The following is an 18782-nucleotide window of genomic DNA, read 5'->3' as shown; positions in this document are numbered from 1 at the left end:
CACACGGCACCACAGGAGGCACCTCTCCCTCCACTGGTACCTGTGCTGGCTCCAGTCTCTGCTGGCTCAGCCCTCTTGGGACCAGATGACTAACAGGAACTCTGGTTCTCCGAGAGTCCCAGCAAATCTCAGGATGGGCTGCGGGTAAGCCCAGCATTGGTCACATGCCCACTTCTGACCCACTCATGTCCAGATGGAAGGAAATGTTCATTGGCCAGACCTGGGACATATGCCTGGTCCTAGCGCCACAGCTGAAGTCAGTCCCACCCCAGACACAGAACAGTAAAAGCAAATGCTACAGGAAGTTCACTGTTTGCTGGGCACAGTTTTAAGTGCTTTAGATAACTCATTTTAACCTCAGCTTACCGTCTTTGTTTACTAATTTAATCAGCACATTATCCCCTTTTTATAGCTGGGGAAATTGAGGTGCAGGTGAACGTGTCTTAGCCAAGGTCTCACAGCTAGTTGCAGCTAAGACACAGGGCTGGGATTTGACCCGGACTCTTGGGCCCCAGAAGCTGGGCTCTTGACCATTAGCAAAAGGGGACTGATACCAACAAAATGGGAAATGGATATCGAGCTAATAGAGATAATAACAAGAGATGTCCAATAGCCACCCTGAACTCTCGCTCTGCAGAGGGAATTATCTGTCCAGCCCAAGTTGGGTATCCACCTTGGCCCAGGGCAGGATCACACTGTACCAAGGTGGCTGCATTTACTGTGACCTTGTACATGGACTAGTTCCAGAAAACAGGAGGGATAAAAGAATAAGCTCCCTTCTACCACTATTCTCTAGCGAGGTGTCATATGATTGGGGAAAGGCAGTTGTAGTCACAGGGATAAAAATAAAAAGCTATCAACTAAAAGACCCTAGGCATAGCTATTCTACCCCACCCTAAATTCTGCTCCCCGCAAGGGGTGAGTGGGTAAGAAGGGTCCAAAAGCCTGCAGGTACCTGGGGGAACTGTGGAGCTGGAGGGGATGCCCAAGCACAGTCCGTTTCAGTTGTCTGGGTGCAGGAGAGGACCAGGGAATGAAGCCCAGTCCCGACTGCTATAAAGAAAAAGCACACAGATTTACAGATTGTTATGTTATGATTGAGCCACGTTGGGGATTTACAGATAATGCAAAGTGAGTCTACCTTTTGCACGTCTCCCAAAAGACTGTCCTAAGTAGGAAAACAGTCTTCAAGCCTTAGAATCACAGTTGGATAAAGGCGGTCAGTAGTTTCAGGTGATGCTGGCAAGGGGGAGGGGGACAGGTGTGGGGCAATTAAGGTGTCATTATGAGCTAGGCGGAGCTCCAAAAAAGGATGACTTTACTGAAACTAAGCCACCCACACTAAAAGCTCCTACCTGTTTTGAAATTTCCGTCCCTTTCACACCTGTGTTCTGACAGCTTCTGCTGAGTTATACTACATAACAAACCCCAGTCTCAATGGTTAGCTCAACAAAGGTTTATTTCTCATTCGTGGCTCACATATTTTACAGGTCGTTTGTGGTTCTGCTCCACCTGGGGATGGGGTTAGGGAGCATCCCCATCTGGGGCCTGCAAAGGGAAAAGGCGCAATCCTGCTGTGGCTCATAGGTGGCAAATGTCATTTCCACCCACTTTCTATTGGCCAAAGCAAGTCATGTGGCCAAGCCTGACTTCAACAGGGTGGGTAGACATCCCTCCTTTGGGAAGGGTCAACTAGGACAGGTCTGTAGAAGGCGGACTGGGTACTAAAAATAATGCAGTCTACCACATGCCCAATTTGTTTTCGAGGATTAAAAATTTGCAAGTATTCACAGGGAACCACTGGCTGTTTTGGTCTATTCTGATAAAAATAGAGCTGCATTAAAAAAAATAGAGGGCTTCCCTGGTGGCACAGTGGTTAAGAACCTGCCTGCCAATGCAGGGGACACGGGTTCGAGCCCTGGTCCGGGAAGATACCACATGCCGCGGAGCAACTGGGCCCATGCGCCACAACTACTGAGCCTGCACTCTAGAGCCCGTGAGCCACAACTACTGAAGCCCACGTGCCTAGAGCCTGTGCTCTGCGACAAGAGAAGCCACCGCAATGAGAAGCCTGCGTATCTCAACGAAGAGTAGCCCCCGCTCGCCACAACTAGAGAAAGCCCGTACCCAGCAACAAAGACCCAATGCAGCCAAAAATAAATAAATAAAATACATAAATTAAAAAAAAATAGAGCTGCACTTAATGTTTACGGAACAAGTAGACATTAAGTGTCTACATGAGTTGCATATGTTCCTAAACATTCTTTCTGGTGCTCTTGAGCCAAATGCTACCAATCAGAACACTGGCTGGGCTAAAGGACACTCTTGTCTAATTCTAACAAGGAAAAGCAAATGACAACTTTCTAGATAAACTGTAAGTAAATATAATGAGGCAGATGTCCTATGTCAGTGTAGTGGAGTGCTGGAGAGGTTGGGAGGTTTGGTTTTGTTTCGTAAAGTCCTATGTATGATTTCAGCAGAAACCATGGAGAGCAGGGAGAAGGAATGGGGGAGGGGCACAATCTGTGACAGGCTTTATGGATGAGGAACCTGGGATCTTGGGATGTTTATAGTACAGGTAACCCTTAAGCAACAAGAGGGTTAGGGGTGCTGACCCTCTGTGCAATCAAAAATCTGCATATAACTTATAGCCAGCCCTTCCTATCCGCAGTTCCCCTGTATTCTCAGGTTCAACAAACTGCAGGTCACGTAGCACTGAAGTATTTACTATTGAAAAAAATCTGACTATAAGTGGACCAGCATGGTACAAACCCATGCTGTTCAAGGGTCAATTGTAATTACTCAAGGTCATACCAATTAAACTGTCAGAGGCAGAATTTAAATTTTCATAGTTCCTCTGGCTCCAAAGCACATCCTTTTTCTTGTGCCCAGTGATGGCTCCCCAAAGGAAAGGGACAAAGAGGAAAAGAGAAAATAAGGAGACGGGAGGTTTAAAAAAAGGAAAGTTGAGAGGGAGAAGCAACACAGAGAAGTAGAGGAGGTAAGAAAGAAAGGAGATACTAGGAGAGAAAAAAGGAGGAGAGAAGACCAAAAAAATAAAAAATAAAAAAGGAAAAAATGAATCATAATATTGAAGGAGAAGAATAAAGTTGGAGGACTGATACCATCTAACTTCAGACTTACTGTAAAGATGTAGTAATGAAGACAGTGTGGTACTGGTGAAAGAACAGACAGATGGAGCAGAATAGAGAGCCCAGGAATTGACTCATATAAATACAGTCAAGAGATTTTTGACAAAGTGGCAAAGGCAATCCTAGGGAGAAAAAGGTAGTCTTTTCAACAAATGGTGCCGGAACAACTGGACATTCACATGCAAAAAACAAATCTAGACACAGACCTATACCCTTCACAAAAATTAACTTGATATGGATCACAGACTGAAAAATTAAAATGTAAAACTATAAAACTCCTAGAAGATAACACAGGAGAAAACCTAGATGACCTTGAGTAAAGTGATACTGTTTTAGGTATAATACCAAAGGCATGATCCATGAAAGAAATAATCGATAAGCTGAACTTCCATTAAAATTAAACATTTCTGGGGACTTCCCTGGCAGTCCAGTGGTTAAGACTCTGCGCTTCCACTGCAGGACGCATGGTTTTGATCCCTGGTGGGGGAACTAAGATCCCACATGCCATGTGGTGCGGCCAAAAAAATAAATAAAATAAATCAGGGCTGGAAGCCTAATGAGACACAAAAATGAGAAGAAGTGAAATAAAATTAAACACCTCTGCTCTGTGAAAGAAACTGTCAAGAGAATAAGAAGGCAAGCCACAAACTGGGAGAAAATATTTGCAAAAGACACATCTAATAAATGACTGTTATCTAAAATATACAAAGAACTCTTAAAATTTAATAAGAAAACAATCATATTTTAAAATGTCCAAACAACAGGTACATGAAAAAGAGCTCAACATCACTAATCATCACAGGAATGCAAATCAAGGCCACAATGAAATATCACCTCACACCTGCTGAATGGCTATTATCAAAAAGATAAGAGATAACAAGCGTTGGTGAGAATGTGGAGAAAAGTGCCTTGTGCACTGTTGGCAGCAATGTAAATTGGTACAACCACTATGAAAAACAGTACGGAGGTTCCTCAAAAAATTAAAAAGTAGAACAGAATTACCATATAATCCAGCAATCTCACTTCTGGGTACATATATCCGAAGGAAATGAAATCACTGTCTTAAAGAGATATCAGCATTCTCATGTTCAATGCAGCATTATTCACAATAGCCAAGACATGGGAGCAACCTAAGTTCCATCATCAGATGAATGAATGAAGAAAATGTGGTGTGTGTGTATACACACCCCCCCACAGGGTATATTATTCAACGATAAAAAAGAAGGACATCCTGCCATTTTCGACAACATGGATGACCTTGAGGGTATTATGGTAAGTGAAATAAGTCAGACACACAAATACTATATGATACAAATACTCACTTAAATGTGGAATCTAAAAAAAAGAAAAAAAAAAAAAAAGAGTCATAGAAATAGAGAACAGATTGGTGGTGGCCAGAAGCAGAGGATGGGAGGTGGGGGAAATGGGTGTAGGTGATCAAAAGGCACAAACTTCCAGTTATAAGTTCTGGGGATGTAATGTACAGAATGGTAACTGTAGTTAACAATACTGTTTTGTACATTTGAAATTTGCTAAGAGAGTAGATCTTAAAAGTTCTCATCACAAGGAAAAAAATTGTAACTATGTGAGGTGAGGGATATTAACTAAGCTTATTGTGGTAATCATTTTGCAGTATTTACATATATCAAGTCATTATGTTGTATACCATAAACTAATACAATGTTATGTATCAATTACATCTCAACAAAACTGGAAAAAAAAGATGCTCTATATCATATGTCATTAGGGAATTGCAGATTAAAACAACAGCGAGGTACCACTACAAGCCCATTAGAATAGCCAAAATCCAAAACACTGACAACACCAAATGCTGGTAAGGATGTGAAGCAACAGGAACTCTCAGTTCTGGTGGGACTGCAAAATCGTACAGTCATTTTGGAAGACAGTTTGGCAGTTTCTTATAAAACTAAACACACTCTTATCATATGACTCAGCAATGATGCTCCTTGGTATCTACCCAAAGGAGCGGAAAACTTATGTCCACAAAGAAGCCCGTACAGGAATGTTTACAGCAGCTTTATTCATAATTGCCAAAACCTGGAAGCAACCAAGATGTCCTTTAGTGGGTAAATGGATAAACTGTACTACATCTATACAGTGGAATGTTTGTCATTCAGCACTAAAAAGAAATGACTACCAAACAATGAAAAGACGTGGAAGAACCTTAAATGCACACTAAGCAAAGGAAGCCAATCTGAAAAGGCTACATACTGTATCATTCTAACTACATGACATTCTGGAAAAGGCAAAACTATGGAAAGTTAAAAAAAAAAAAAATCAGTGGTTGCCAAAGGTTATGGAGGAAGGACGGATGTGTAGAGGACCGAGGATTTTCAGGAAGTGCAACTACTCTGCATGATACTATAATGGTGGATACATATCTTCTACATTTGTCCAAGCTCATAAGATGTACAACACCAACAGTGAACCCCCCTGTGTAAGCTGTGGCTTTTGGGTTCTAATAATGTGTCAGTGTAGGTTCATCAATTGTAATAAATGTACCATTCTGGTGGGAGATGTTGAGAAGTGGGGAGGCTGTGTATGGGGCAGGGAGTGTTTGGGAAATCTGTACAAATCTCTGCCAATTTTGCTGTGAACTTAAAACTGCTCTCAGAAATACATTTTTATTTATTTTTTATTTTATTTTTTTTTTTGCGGTACGCAGGCCTCTCACTGCTGTGGCCTCTCCGGTTGTGGAGCACAGGCCCCGGACGCGCAGGCTCAGCGGCCATGGCTCACGGGCCCAGCCGCTCCTTGGCATGTGGGATCTTCCCGGACCGGGGCACGAACCCGTGTCCCCTGCATCGGCAGGCAGATTCTCAACCACTGCGCCACCAGGGAAGCCCAGAAATACATTTTTAAAAAGTTAAAAATGAATAATTGGGCAAAGCAAAGAAAGAAAAAAATGTAAAAGACCTTCACTGGTGACCTTCAAAGTTCACTTCAAGCCATCTTTGCAGCCCCAGGTCCCAGCCTTCTAAGACCTGGACAGAGAGCGGGGAACGCCCCCAGCGGGATGTGAGAGGCGAGGAGAGGGGGTGGTCTAGGCCTGGCCTGAGCCTCTTACCGGTGGCTGGCGGCAGGAATCACCCGGGAAGCTCTGAAAAACAGGAATGCTCGGGCCCCAGAGCGCACCAGCTGAGCCTTTCCGGTGGCAGCGTCCAGCTCTGCGGAGTTGAAAAGCGCTCCAGTTCATCCTAACGTGCAGGCAGAAATGAGGATCGCCATGAGAGAGCGGCGGCCGGCGGGGTCGCGGGTCAAGGTCCGAGAAGAAAAAGAAACCTTCCCGGGAGAAGGATGCGCCCCCCACCCCGTCCCCCAGCGCGGTCACATTCCTGGATGTTCACTCCAGCCGCACGCTTCCCAGGGGCCTGCGGCCAGATGCCACATTCTCAGCAGCTCTCACCTCAAGAACAGGTGTCCCGAGGGCAGGTGCGCTCACCTTCTGCCCCGGGAGGAGGGAGACCGAGTCCGTGACTGGGGCCGACAGCGCGCCCCCGCCCCGTGTAACAATCCAGTCCCGGGAGCCACGTGCGGGCTCCGCGAAGGGCTTGGTCACGTTTTCCACTGTATTGGCGCGAAGCGCGCGATTACACCAATTCGGACTTCACTTTAGTGACACGAATACGGATGGGTGTGACAAGCACACACCTTGAAAAACACACACAAAAAAGGCGCGCGCGCGAGAACGAGCATACATTCAAGTGGACCCAGCGCCTGTCCAGCGCCAGGCGGGTGGCTTCCGGGTTCCAGGTCGTCATGGCATCCACGGCCTCCGCGCACCCCCCACCCCCCGCGCCTCCGCACCTAGCTCTCCCGGCCAGCTCTGCCCTCGGCAGCCCGAGAAACTGACTTGGGGGCCCAAATACCTTGGGGACCCATGCGGAGGGAGCACCGCCTTCGCCCCGCCGCGGCATCCCCGCTCCGGGCCCCTGCCCAACACCCGCCACTCCGCGCCGCCGGCGCTCGGGAGCACTTGTCCAGGGAAGGCTGGGAACCGGAAACGCGCCCCGGCGCGGGCCCCCCGCCCGCACGCACGCACGCCGGTCTACCGGCTCTATGGCCCTTTAAGGCGGATGTTTCCGCCGTCGACCTGGGGGCGGGGAAAGCGTCGCGCGCACCAGGCGGGGGGCCGCCTCCGGAGCCGTAAGTGGAGGCGAGGCGGAGCCGCGGACCCTAGCGTGTGGCGGGCCAGCGCCTCTGGAGGGGGGCCCCTCTCCAAGGTCCCGCCCCTACCTCGCCTGTTCCCGCAGCTCCGGGGCCCGCGGAAAGGAAGTGCGTACCTGTCGGCCCTTCAGTGGGGCGGGCGGGGGCAGGTTGGGCGACTCTGGGGAGGCCTCCGAGCCGCGGGTGCCCGAGCCCACGCGGACCCGGGGTCTCGCTACCCGCGAGCGGCTCGGAATCTACGAGTGTCTTTCACTTTCAGTCTCCAGGAAGTGGAACTGCGTCGACCGTGTATCTCCAGCTGGTGTCGTAAAGCAGGATAATCATATCGTTAACCCCCAGTTTAAGTTTAGGTTCGAGTCCGTGGTGGTCGCAATTGAACGCACCGATTTAGAGGGAGTGAGGGAAGAGCAAAACACGAAAAAATGCCCTGCAGACCGCAGCGGCTTGCAGCCGCAGTCCACGCGGGCCCGGGCAGTTTAGGAAGCGGTACTTTCTCCGCGGCCCCGGGTTGTCACCTCCGCTTCGCTCACTCTTACCCCGCTGCAAATTCACTGAGTGGTTACAGCTGAGTGCATAGCCATCCCGCACCTTTGGCGTGAATTCCCAGCGAAATCTCACTTCCCAGGAGAGCCAGGCAAAAGGAATTAGGCAAAGGCTTCCCGCAACCCCGTTTCTTCTTTTGAACTTGTAAAACGGCCTTAAGAAGCATTTGGAGCTACTAGAGAGAGAATGCATTTTCTGGCTAGAACCTCACTCAGGATTCTTTTGCCTCACAGCTTTGAGCGAGCAGAGAGCTGGGCGCGGGCGAGATGGCCCTGGTGCCCTATGAAGAGACCGCGGAAATGGGGCTGCAGAGATTTCACAAGCCTGTTGCCACCTTCTCCTTGGCAAACCACACGATACAGATCCGGCAGGACTGGAAGCAACTGGGAGTCGCAGCGGTGGTTTGGGACGCGGTAAGTTAGCCCCAGGGCCTCTGAGCATCAGCAATTGATTATAAGACTGGTCTTTATTTTTAAAAAGTAACAGCTTTATTGCGTTGTAATTCACATACCGTACATTTCACCTATTTAAAGTGTGTATGTGTGTGTTTTTAAGTAAGTTCACAGAGTGGTGCAACTATCACTACTGCTCAATTTTAAAACATGGCATCCCTCCACCCGTTCCAAAAAAAAATAAGTCCTACCCATTAGAATCACTTCCCTGCTCCCTCCCCACCAAATAGATTGCATTTTAAGGGTGAAGAAAGACAACTGAAAGAAATTAAATGACTTACCAGTAATTTACCCAGCAGGGAAGAGGGAGGACTGGAAGGAAAGCTGGGGCCCCTAGCTGCTTTGGACAATAATTATTCAGTTAGTTTTTAAGTTTAACATTGCACAAAGAATATTGTAAACTGACAAAGCCAAAAATGAAGATCATGTGTTTTCTTTAAGTTTTCCATAGTTGTAATGATCAAAAATTATACTATAATTGCTGCTTTACTTTCTTCTCTCCCAGCACTGTTCTTTCAGCTGCTTGTGACAGAGACTTGCCCTAAGCATCTAGCCACACCTGGGATTCGGTGGGAGCTCAGTGAATGTTGGATAAATGATTGGTGTAGATGCAATTTTACAATCTTAATATTGTATCAGGGGTGTTAGAGAAACACTTAGGAATAAAAGTCTTGATATATCATAACCCAGTAATACCACTTCTAGGAATCTGGTCCAGGGTAACTACAAGAAAAGTTTTCTCAGAAAGAGTAATAAAGATGCATAACAGTTGAGGAATGGGCGAATCTCCTACATTCTCACCAAGAAGAGGAATTGCTAAGTACGCTAATAGTATGTGGCCATAAAGAACAAATTATATTTTAAAATTACGTTATATGCTAATAGTATGTGGCCATGAAGAACAAATTATATTTTAAAATCACGTTAACAGTATACAGTGATTTATAGAGTTATAGGCAAATGCTAACTCACACATCAAGTCCAAACCTTTGGCTAAAACTTACCTTTTGATGCCCAGCTCCTCTGGGGTGATGAGCATTAGGGACGCAGGAGAGTAGGAGAGAGGGAGGAAACTCCAGGAGCCTTGGTGCTGCTCTGCTTTTTCCCTTTGGTTGTGGCCTTGCTGATTTGAACTTGGTTTAGGAACTGGACTTTCCTTTAAGCAGAATCACAGAGACTGTTCATGTCAGCTCTACCAGAGTGATTTTATAAACCTCGAGTGTAAAAATGCTGTGACACAGTAAGAAATTAGCCTTCCCAGATTCAGCAGGACCCTATCCTGGGTGGGCAGTTTCTCTGACCACTGCTGTCCCCCGTAAGGGCCTCTGGTGGGGCCTGGGGCAGCTGTGCTGCGGAGCTCGGTGTCTGTGCTTGCTCCAGGTGACCTCCCAGCAGCAGCTGAGTTCCTGTGTGAGCTGTTACACTGGGAATTGAACCTTGCGGTGGGAGGGGGGTATGTGATGTCTTCTTGGAGCATGTAGCCTGCTTGAAACGCTTCAGGCCCTAAAGCGCTTGTTGACCTAAATTGTCATGCTGTGTTTTGACTCAGGCTGTCATTCTGGCCACGTATCTGGAGATGGGAGCTGTGGAGCTCAGGGGCTGCTCTGCCGTGGAGCTGGGTGCTGGCACGGGGCTGGTGGGCATGGTGGCTGCCCTGCTGGGTGAGTGTGACGCATGGCTCACTCCTGTGTGAGTGGAACTCACGGAGGGGCACCTTTTCCTGACGCAGAGCTCATTGCTAGTTTCCCTCTTATTGGGTTACTTTTCTCCCCCTGTACTTATTATGAGTCACAGGCCAACTGCAGTGCTCTCAACTCCAGGAAGGCTAATTCCTTCTCTCTCTCTCATCCTATTATTTATACTTCTCACGGGAGATTGCTTTGCCCACTTCACTTCCGTGATGCCCATAATATGATCTTAAGGCAACTGAGTTCAAAGAGAATTATCTTATTTGTGTACATAGCTTTTTCCTGTTTAGGTGCTGTCTCTGTACTCTCGGATTTAACCCTAGGAGGTCGGGAGAGCAGATAGTCTCTTACTTCATTGCTGAGGAAGCTTTGCTGGTTTTTTTCTTTTAGGGAGGGCTGGCCCCCCCTGAAGTTTGTACTGACATCTATTAAACAGTGTGCAGTTCTGAAATGATACCAAGGTTTGTCGGTTTTTGCTTGGCATACAGACATTAGTTTAGGCCTGGAGTATTTTTAAGCTTCATTTCTATTTTATAATTCATTGTTGACTCTTTTCTACAACTTCCTGCTCATACATTTCAAGCTGTGCCTTGATTGGATAGACCAGGCTCTGAGATACAGTGTATAATATTCCCCACTTCAGTGTTGTCACCTGGAGCTCTTGTTAAAATGCAGTTTCTGCTTCTGTAGGTCTGGGGTGGGGCCTGAGAGCCTGCATTTCTAACAAGCTCCCAGGTGATGATGATGATGCCGTAACTGCTGGTCCTCAGACCACACTTGGGTGGTCAGGATCTAGAGTTCCATCAAGTGTGTACAGGTCCTTGAGCACCCACTAAAGCCCCACTTTTGTCCTGTCCTTTTTCTGGTAACATATCTTTTTCAGTATTCCTTTCTCTGTTTAGATTTTGCCTCCCAGGATTTGATGGGGAGCACGGGCAGGAGTGGTGGGTGGAAGTGTGAACATAGAAACTGATGTAGGTCCATCTGTCTGACACCACAGCACTGTCAGCCACTGAGGAGGCCCTAGCCGATACACCACCTTTTGATCTCCTCAGGTTAACCTTATATCGTCCCTGTGTATGTTAGGTATATTTTTAATTTTCATTTTTCCAGTGAAGCTGGGATTCCGGGAGATTAAGCCACTTTCTGAAGTCCTGGTCAGTGGTGACCCGAGACTCAAACCAGGCTTATCAGACACAGAGGCCCAGGTTCTTTTCTTTCCATGGCACTAACTCCCATCTCTGTGATGTTTGATAGGACTTACCTGGAAGGGGAAATGAGGTTTCTTCTGTCTCCTCCTGAGAACAGGGCCTCTTCACTGCTATCGACACAGCAGAGCGTGGTGACCTGCAAAGGGTTAGAGGCCCACTTGGCTCTGACCTTTTTTTGTTTCAATTTAATTTTATTGAAGCATAGTTGATTCACGGTGCCGTGCCCACATCTGCTGCACAGGAAGGCGACCCAGCCACGCATACACACATTTTCCGTTACGGTCCATCACAGGAGGCTGAATACAGTTAGTTCCTTGTGCTACACAGTAGGACTCTGCTGTCCATCCATTCCACATACAATAGTTTGGCATCTGCCAATCCCAAACTCCCAATACTTCCTTCCCCACCACCACGCCCTCAAATCCCCCAACCACAAGTCCACTCTCCATGGGCTCTGACCACCTTTAATTCTTACTAGCTATGTCACCTTGGGCAAGTTGCTGAATCTCTAAACTTCAGTTTCCCAATAAACTGGGGATAATAACCATATTGACTGGCCAGCGAGGATCAAATGAGAGCAGGCATAGAAATCTGTTAGCTCGCTGACGGGCACAAAGTAAATGCTCGACAAGTGTTCTCTGCATCTTCATTTCTGATCTAGAAATCTGGATCTGTGGGCTTGGGAAAGCCAGCATAAGGTTCTTCAAAGACCATCACAGAGCGAAGGACCAGTTAGTTGTTGCCACAAAAGATGGGGACTCTGGGAGGGGCGAGAACAGCAGAATGGCAGACGGTGTTCTTGTGGTTGCCCCGAAGCAGAATTAATGGCTCCCTTCTTTCTCTTCCCCACAGCGCTCGGTGTCCTCCGCCCCAGCTCTGTCACATTTCACTGTAGGCAGTTAGTTGTTTCATGTGTCTGTCTCTCCTGGCAGGCTGAGGCTCCTGAGGAATGGGGCCGTGTCTCGTTCTGTGTGTCCTTGGCCCTAGTACAGCAGCTGGCACACAGTAGATACCCAAATAGCTCTGGAATAAGAGATGAACTAGAAAATCATGAAAATTACTGTTTCTGTTATAAAAATGATATAGCTCTATTACAAAAATAGCCCTGGAAGCAGTCTAAAAAAGAAAAACCCACCAAAGATTCTGCTTATTCATGACTTTGCAATATAATTACCGTTAGCATTTTGGTGTATTTCCTCCTATTCCTTTTCTCCATCCGTATTTTAATCATAGTTATAATCGTGATTCCATACGTGTGCCTATGTGTGTGCATGTATATTTTCAGACATATATGATGTTTCATTTAACATGTCATGCACATTTCTCTGTGCTATGGCATGCTTTTCATGCTCATTATTTGTGGCTACAAAGTATTAGGCTGGAGAAATTTTGATGTTGAAACCTAAGAGTAAGAAAAAGTTAATCTCTTTAAAATGGAAACAGAACTAGAATAGGTAGTGCTTTGGAAATGTCAGAAAGAGGTTGATTGTTCCCCTTTTTAAACTATTTTCATTTTTTGTAACCTAACTCATTGATTCCCGACTCTGGGGAACACCCACCACGTGCCTGTCATGGTTCTAGAGCAGCAGGTCACTGCTCTCAGGAAGCATCCATTCTAACTCTAACTGGGGCCAGAGGGGGGAAAAGACAAATTACATTAAAAAGCCTCCCCCGCAAATGGTCAATGATATGCAGAATGTTAATCTAGGGTGATGAGATTTTCTTGTTAAAAGAAAAAACAGATGCTAATTCCTGGGCGGTTCCTGTGTTCTGGGTGCTGTGTCTTTATGGCCTTCATCCTCACCACAACCCGGCATAGTAGGTCTACTTGGAGCTCTTTTCAAAGTGTCGAAATGGAGGCTTAATAGATGTCAAGTAACTTGCCCAAGGTCAAAAGCTAATGGATTGGGGAGTTAGAATTTGAATCCAATTCTGACTCTCAAATCCTGGTTCTTCATTTGAAAACCTCTTCAGCCTTTATACTACTTGAAAACTATTCTTAGGAAAAAAAATCACATCTTAAAGACAGGGTTCTGTAAGTTGGGTTGGGGTCAGGAATCTGGATTTTAAAAGCTTCCCAGGCGATTTGATGCCCAACCAAATCTAAGGACCACTGTCTTAAATATAATGCTCAGCAAGAAATCGTCTTTTAGGGGCTTCCCTGGTGGCGCGGTGGTTGAGAGTCCGCCTGCCGAAGCAGGGGACACGGGTTCGTGCCCCGGTCCGGGAAGATCCCACATGCCGCGGAGCGGCTGGGCTCGTGAGCCATGGCCGCTGAGCCTGCGCGTCCGGAGCCTGTGCTCCACAACGGGAGAGGCCACAACAGTGAGAGGCCCGCGTACCGCAAAAAAAAAAAAAAAAAAAAATCGTCTTTTAGTTTTCTGTAATTCCAGTGCAAGTCTCCACTGAACTTTCAACTTGTACGTTTAAATGAAAGCTGTTGATGTCTGTACGTGGCTATTTGTCAGCACGTGTTTAAACTTGAACTCTAATTCCCTTTCCAAACTTGTCCTTTCTCTTTTGTTCTGAGTTAGCGTCACTATCCAAGTAGTCACTCAGGCCAACTCCTTGACCTGCCCTCCCCGCTGCCCCCCCGGCCCTTGAGCCCTGCTGGGTCTTTTAACTATTTCTTGATTCCACTTCTCCCTTTCCATTCCCACTGGCTGGCTGGAGTGCTCATCATTTGAGCACTCAAGATTCTATCCACATTCCCACCTGACCTTTCTACCTCTGTCTTATCAAACCCACTTTTCCCAATAGCTGTCAGTGTGGCGCATGTACAATGCAGAAGTGATGGGGTGACGCTGTGCCTTCCCATTGCCTGCAGGCCAAATCCCAGGCTTCTTAGTGAGGCTCTGTCATCTCACTGTGCTGACTTTTTCAGCACAGGTGCACTGAGTGACGTTCCAGTGACACACACACTGCCTCTGGCCTGTCCCTTCTGCCTTGAATTCCCCTCTTCACCTCTCTCCTCTGGTTAATGCCACATCTTCCAAGTGTAAGCTCAGGTTTCCTTTCCTTCCGAAATCTTTCTTCGACCTCTGCTCCTCTCGAAGAATTTTTCCTTTGTGACCACATAATTTCCTATATTTCACTCCCTACCCTGCATCAGAATTACGTTTATGTGTGTCTCTCTCATGAGACTCTCAGTCCCTAGAGGGCAAGGCCTTTCTTACCCATCTCTGTATCTTTAGCGCACACTCTGTGCTCCAACGCTTGAATAAATCAAGGCGTTGCTTACAAAACTAAAAACTAAAAGTAGTGACAAATGTTTACATGTTCTTTTTCCATTACCAAGTGAGTGACAGCAGGCTATATTGTCTTCTTGGGTCAGTTTCCATTAGTTTTTCATGAACTAAATATGGTCTCATCACCCTCCTTACCCAGCATAAATCTCACGGGCAGTCATTTTGTTACCATCTTCACGTACCGTCAATACCCTGCACTTCCTTGCTTCATCCTCTTCACTGGGCTCAAAACAAGGTTACGTGCAGCTCTGCGCTTTGTGCCAGGCCTGCACCCAGGCAGCTGAATGTGGCTGGAGGAAACAGACGACTTCTGGGTCTCATGTTAAATCCCTGGCCGGGACCCTCTGGGGGGCTCTTCGGGCTGCTGAGGAGTCCAGCTCTGCTCCCCCTCTGCTGCCCTCCAGTCCTCCTGTCTCCACTTTCACTCTCAGCTGATGACATTTCTCCTTATTTTACTGAGAAGATTGAAGCAATCAAGAGAACTTCTATAAGGTCCCGGCACTGTCTCTAACCACCCCCTGCGTCTGCATCCACCGTCTGCCTTTGTTCCTGATGCTGTATGCGGGTGCACTGTGGCTCCTCCCCGGGGCCAGCCCTCTCTTGCCTGTTCAAGGGTGGTGTTCTAGTGGTTCTCTTTCCTGCATTATCACTTTTCCCTCCTTCTACCTGATCATTCTAGTCAGCATACAAACTTGCGGTTATTCCTCCCATCCAAAAAGTAAAAAATAAAACTTAATAAGTGGCTGATTATAGTTCTGTAGCAGGAAATGTATAAGTTGACCCTGGAATATCTTGTTGCACCAGGTAGCAAGGAAGCTATCGAGCATGACTGGGTTTGTGTCAAAAGTCCGTTGGCAGAAGATAGACGATTTGAACATCGATAATGATGGTGGCGTGGGTTTAAATACATCAGTTATGTTTAATGCATGAGTTCATGATACAACAACGCCAAAGTAAACCCAATCTGCCATCTTTGGAGGATACTTAGAAACCAACTCTTTGAAATGTGGTTTATAAAAGGGGAGAGCAAAATTTATCCTGCCTATTCAAACAATTCCTATTCACACACTTCCTCTACAAAATGAATAGCCAAGTAGTAATTGAAAGAAGCTTACTCAACAAATAAATGCAAAACGAATCTAATAAATTAAGGATCTGGGCATTGAGTATTTGTGGTTGCTCACATCACAAAAATAGAGCCTACCAGATATTACATCCTCTTGATGAAAAACACCACCACCACCTCCGAAACACTCTTGTTCAAAAAATCAGACTCAAATCAAACAAATTTACAGGGGATACAGAGCACAGAGGAACATGTCAAACTATACAAATGGCATAATCAGCCAAATCTAGACTGGGGGAAACTACAGGACAGATGATTTGTTTCTTCCCTAAATTGCAGGAGAAAAAATAAATAAATAAATAAATAAATAGGGGAAACTGATAGGTTAAAAGAAACTTAAGACATCCTGCATACCCTTCACCCAAATAAACAAACAAAAACTCCCAAAACAAAACCAGAGGCAAGATGATAATATTCTGTGAGCTGAATATTTGGGTGATAAAAATCGAGTAACTAGGGCTTCCCTTGTGGCGCAGTGGTTGAGAGGCCACCTGCTGATGCAGGGGACACAGGTTCGTGCCCCGGTCCGGGAGGATCCCACATGCCACGGAGTGGCTGGGCCCGTGAGCCATGGCCGCTGAGCCTGCACGTCCAGAGCCTGTGCTCCGCAGCGGGAGAGGCCACAACAGTGAGAGGCCCGCGTACCGCCAAAAAAAAGAAAAAAAAATCGAGTAACTGGTTGCGGGAGTGATTGCCAGAGTCAGGAGAGTGGTTACTGCTGGGTGGCCTGTGTTTGGGACTTGGCCTGTGGTGGGAGTCTGGGAGCCGTGACAACAAGAAGGGAGCCTGCAGCTCGCCCACCTGCATCACTGTGGCCACCTCCTCACAGGTCTTCTTGCTTCTGGCCTTGCCCCACTGCTAGGACTTCTGTTAAAACCTAAGTCAGATCCCTAGTACTTCTGCTCAGCACGCTCCAGTGGCTTCCCGTCTCACTCAGAAAACGCCAGAGCCTTTTTGGAACTTAACCTGGGAAGCCCCAGCTGCACTGCCTCCCTTCGGTTACTTCTTCAACCTGTTGCTCCTCTCACTTTGTCTCCTCCTGCTTCATCCCTCCTTCCAGCCCCTCTAGCCTCCTCCTTGCCTGCCCCTGTAGGCCTTTGCACTTGCTCTTCTACTTGCTAGGAATCTTCTTCCCCCTGATATGCATTCGGTTATTCCCTCACCTAAGTCACCTTCTTAGTGAGGCCTTCCCTTTCTACCCAACTCTCTTACTTCCTGATGTTTTGTTTTGTTTTGTTTTTCCATTACGCGGGCCTCTCACTGTTGTGGCCTCTCCCGTTGCGGAGCACAGGCTCCGGACGCGCAGGCTCAGCGGCCATGGCTCACGGGCCCAGCCGCTCTGCGGCATGTGGGATCTTCCCGGACCGGGGCACGAACCCGCGTCCCCTGCACCGGCAGGCGGACTCTCAACCACTGCGCCACCAGGGAAGCCCCTTCCTGATGTTTTATGTCTCTCTTTCCTGCTTTATTTTTTTCCTTAGTGGGTATCTCCAACTAACATACTAGATTTCCTACTTTTAAAAACACCTCTTGCTGCCTATCTCCTCACTTGAACGTAATTTCTATGAGGGTAGGGGTTTTTCTCCCATGCTGTTGGTAGACACTTGGATGTTTGTAGAATTGATGGACATTATGGGGCATGGTCAACTGACGTTAAGATCCTACTGAAACTCCTGGAACACCTGGCAGGTTAGAAGTAGCCTCAGAAATCCCTGAGACAGGAGTTAGAGGAGGTCTCCATCTAAGAGCTATTAACAGGAACACTGAGGTGACATGCAGAAGACCAGATCACTCCAGTATTCCCAGCAGAGTACTCTGTAGACTGTTAGGAAATCCAGAGGTAAAGTTCTAAGTTAAACCAGGAAAAGGCTGTCTGTGATTTCTGTTATCAAGAGAGATGAAAAGTATCACTGAATTTTGCTCATTGGGCAGCACTCTGTCTAGCAGCAAATGGTCAAAGTGGTAGGTGTATGCATCTAACGACTCGCACATTTTCATAGTGTCACACTCAGGACTGAGTCAGATGTCAAACTGAATTACATACTGTCCTAATGTTACATGTCAAGATAAGAAACATTCAGTATAAGCTGCCACTGAAATGGTCTGGGATCCTCTTGGGGATTACCCATGAAGATTGCAGACTGAAGGATGCAGATGAGAAATAATTTTAGGAAAGAATGAAACATAATTTTTAAGTTTCAGAATTTATGGGGTCAAAACCAAGCAGGATTACATGTACTATAGTGTTAACACAATGTAGGTGAGGTATTTCAGGGCTGACCTTGTGTGGTTGCTTCTCCGGAAGGATACCTACCAGTTCAGACTTCTCTCGGTCATATTAGTTCAAAAAGTTGGATCTCTTAGTTCATGGTAAACAACCCTCAAGAAACAGATTAATAGGGCCTCCCTGGTGGCGCAGTGGTTGAGAGTCCGCCTGCCGATGCAGGGGATACGGGTTCGTGCCCCGGTCTGGGAGGATCCCATATGCCGCGGAGCGGCTGGGCCCGTGAGCCATGGCCGCTGGGCCTGCGCATCCGGAGCCTGTGCTCCGCAACGGGAGAGGCCACAACAGTGAGAGGCCCGCATACCGCAAAAAGAAAAAAAAAAAAAAAAAAAAAAAGAAACAGATTAATAAAGTATTGCCTCATTCATTTTACACATTGCAGGTAGAAACTTAGCACATAGAGAACATTACCTCACATTTTAACCTACAGTACTTTAATACAATCTAGTAATTTCTAACTTTACTATTTTTCAATAATTATGTATGAATTGCATGAATACATATAGATTGTCTGCTTCATGACAGCATAAGGAGAGGAAGACTGAGATTTCTTAGTAGCCAGTAAATCTTTTCCTTGATTCTTTTTAAAGCTTTAGCCCCAGAAGGGAACCTTTCCCGGTTTATGGTATCTTGTCATCCTCATAATCGTTTGCTCCCAGATTTTTCATCTTGGGACTCCATTTTACCCTGAGGCCTACTGACTTGAAGATGGTGACCTGATGAATGAAGTATAATGGTAGATACCTGTGAAGGGTGGGCCACTTCTGTCTGCACAATTCAGAAGCATCAGCTAGCTTGTCACCTGTATTTAATAGGCATAACTTCAGCAAACAGCAAGTGTGTCATAGAGGCAAACCAAAGTTTCACTTTTACCTACAGGCAGTAGGGAA

General features: G+C 46.6%; 2 protein-coding genes across 18 annotated transcripts in view; one reads left to right on the top strand and one right to left on the bottom strand.

Annotated features, from left to right (window-relative positions):
- The window catches only part of LOC308621871 (uncharacterized protein), a 72017-nt gene extending 64478 nt beyond the window's left edge, over positions 1-7539 (bottom strand). For 7 of the 10 annotated variants that reach the window (XR_014016521.1, XR_014016522.1, XR_014016523.1 and 4 more), the window contains exons 1-2: positions 6580-7011; positions 6241-6370 (exon numbers count right to left, since the gene is read on the bottom strand). Coding sequence is in view for 5 of the 10 variants with exons in the window: in XM_081242687.1 (XP_081098813.1) it covers positions 6241-6369 (129 nt within the window). In the remaining 5 variants the exon portion in view is untranslated. Of the gene's footprint in view, positions 1-6240; positions 6371-6579; positions 7012-7042; positions 7121-7456 lie in introns of those variants that run through there. The other 3 variants (XM_081242689.1, XM_081242688.1, XM_081242690.1) reach the window with 3 other exon arrangements.
- Positions 7237-18782, top strand: part of METTL21A (methyltransferase 21A, HSPA lysine) — a 58510-nt gene continuing 46964 nt past the window's right edge. For 3 of the 8 annotated variants that reach the window (XR_014016519.1, XR_014016520.1, XM_081242683.1), the window contains exons 1-3: positions 7310-7448; positions 8117-8296; positions 9885-9996. Coding sequence is in view for 6 of the 8 variants with exons in the window: in XM_081242683.1 (XP_081098809.1) it covers positions 8150-8296; positions 9885-9996 (259 nt within the window). In the remaining 2 variants the exon portion in view is untranslated. Of the gene's footprint in view, positions 7449-7600; positions 7691-7720; positions 7827-8116; positions 8297-9884; positions 9997-18782 lie in introns of those variants that run through there. The other 5 variants (XM_081242680.1, XM_081242678.1, XM_081242682.1 and 2 more) reach the window with 5 other exon arrangements.

The sequence above is a fragment of the Mesoplodon bidens genome, assembly GCF_964165515.1.
Source record: "Mesoplodon bidens genome assembly, chromosome: 8".
Taxonomy (NCBI): Eukaryota; Metazoa; Chordata; class Mammalia; order Artiodactyla; family Ziphiidae; genus Mesoplodon; species Mesoplodon bidens.
The sequence above is the reverse complement of the archived record's forward strand: the minus strand, read 5'-3'. Positions and strand labels throughout refer to the sequence as shown.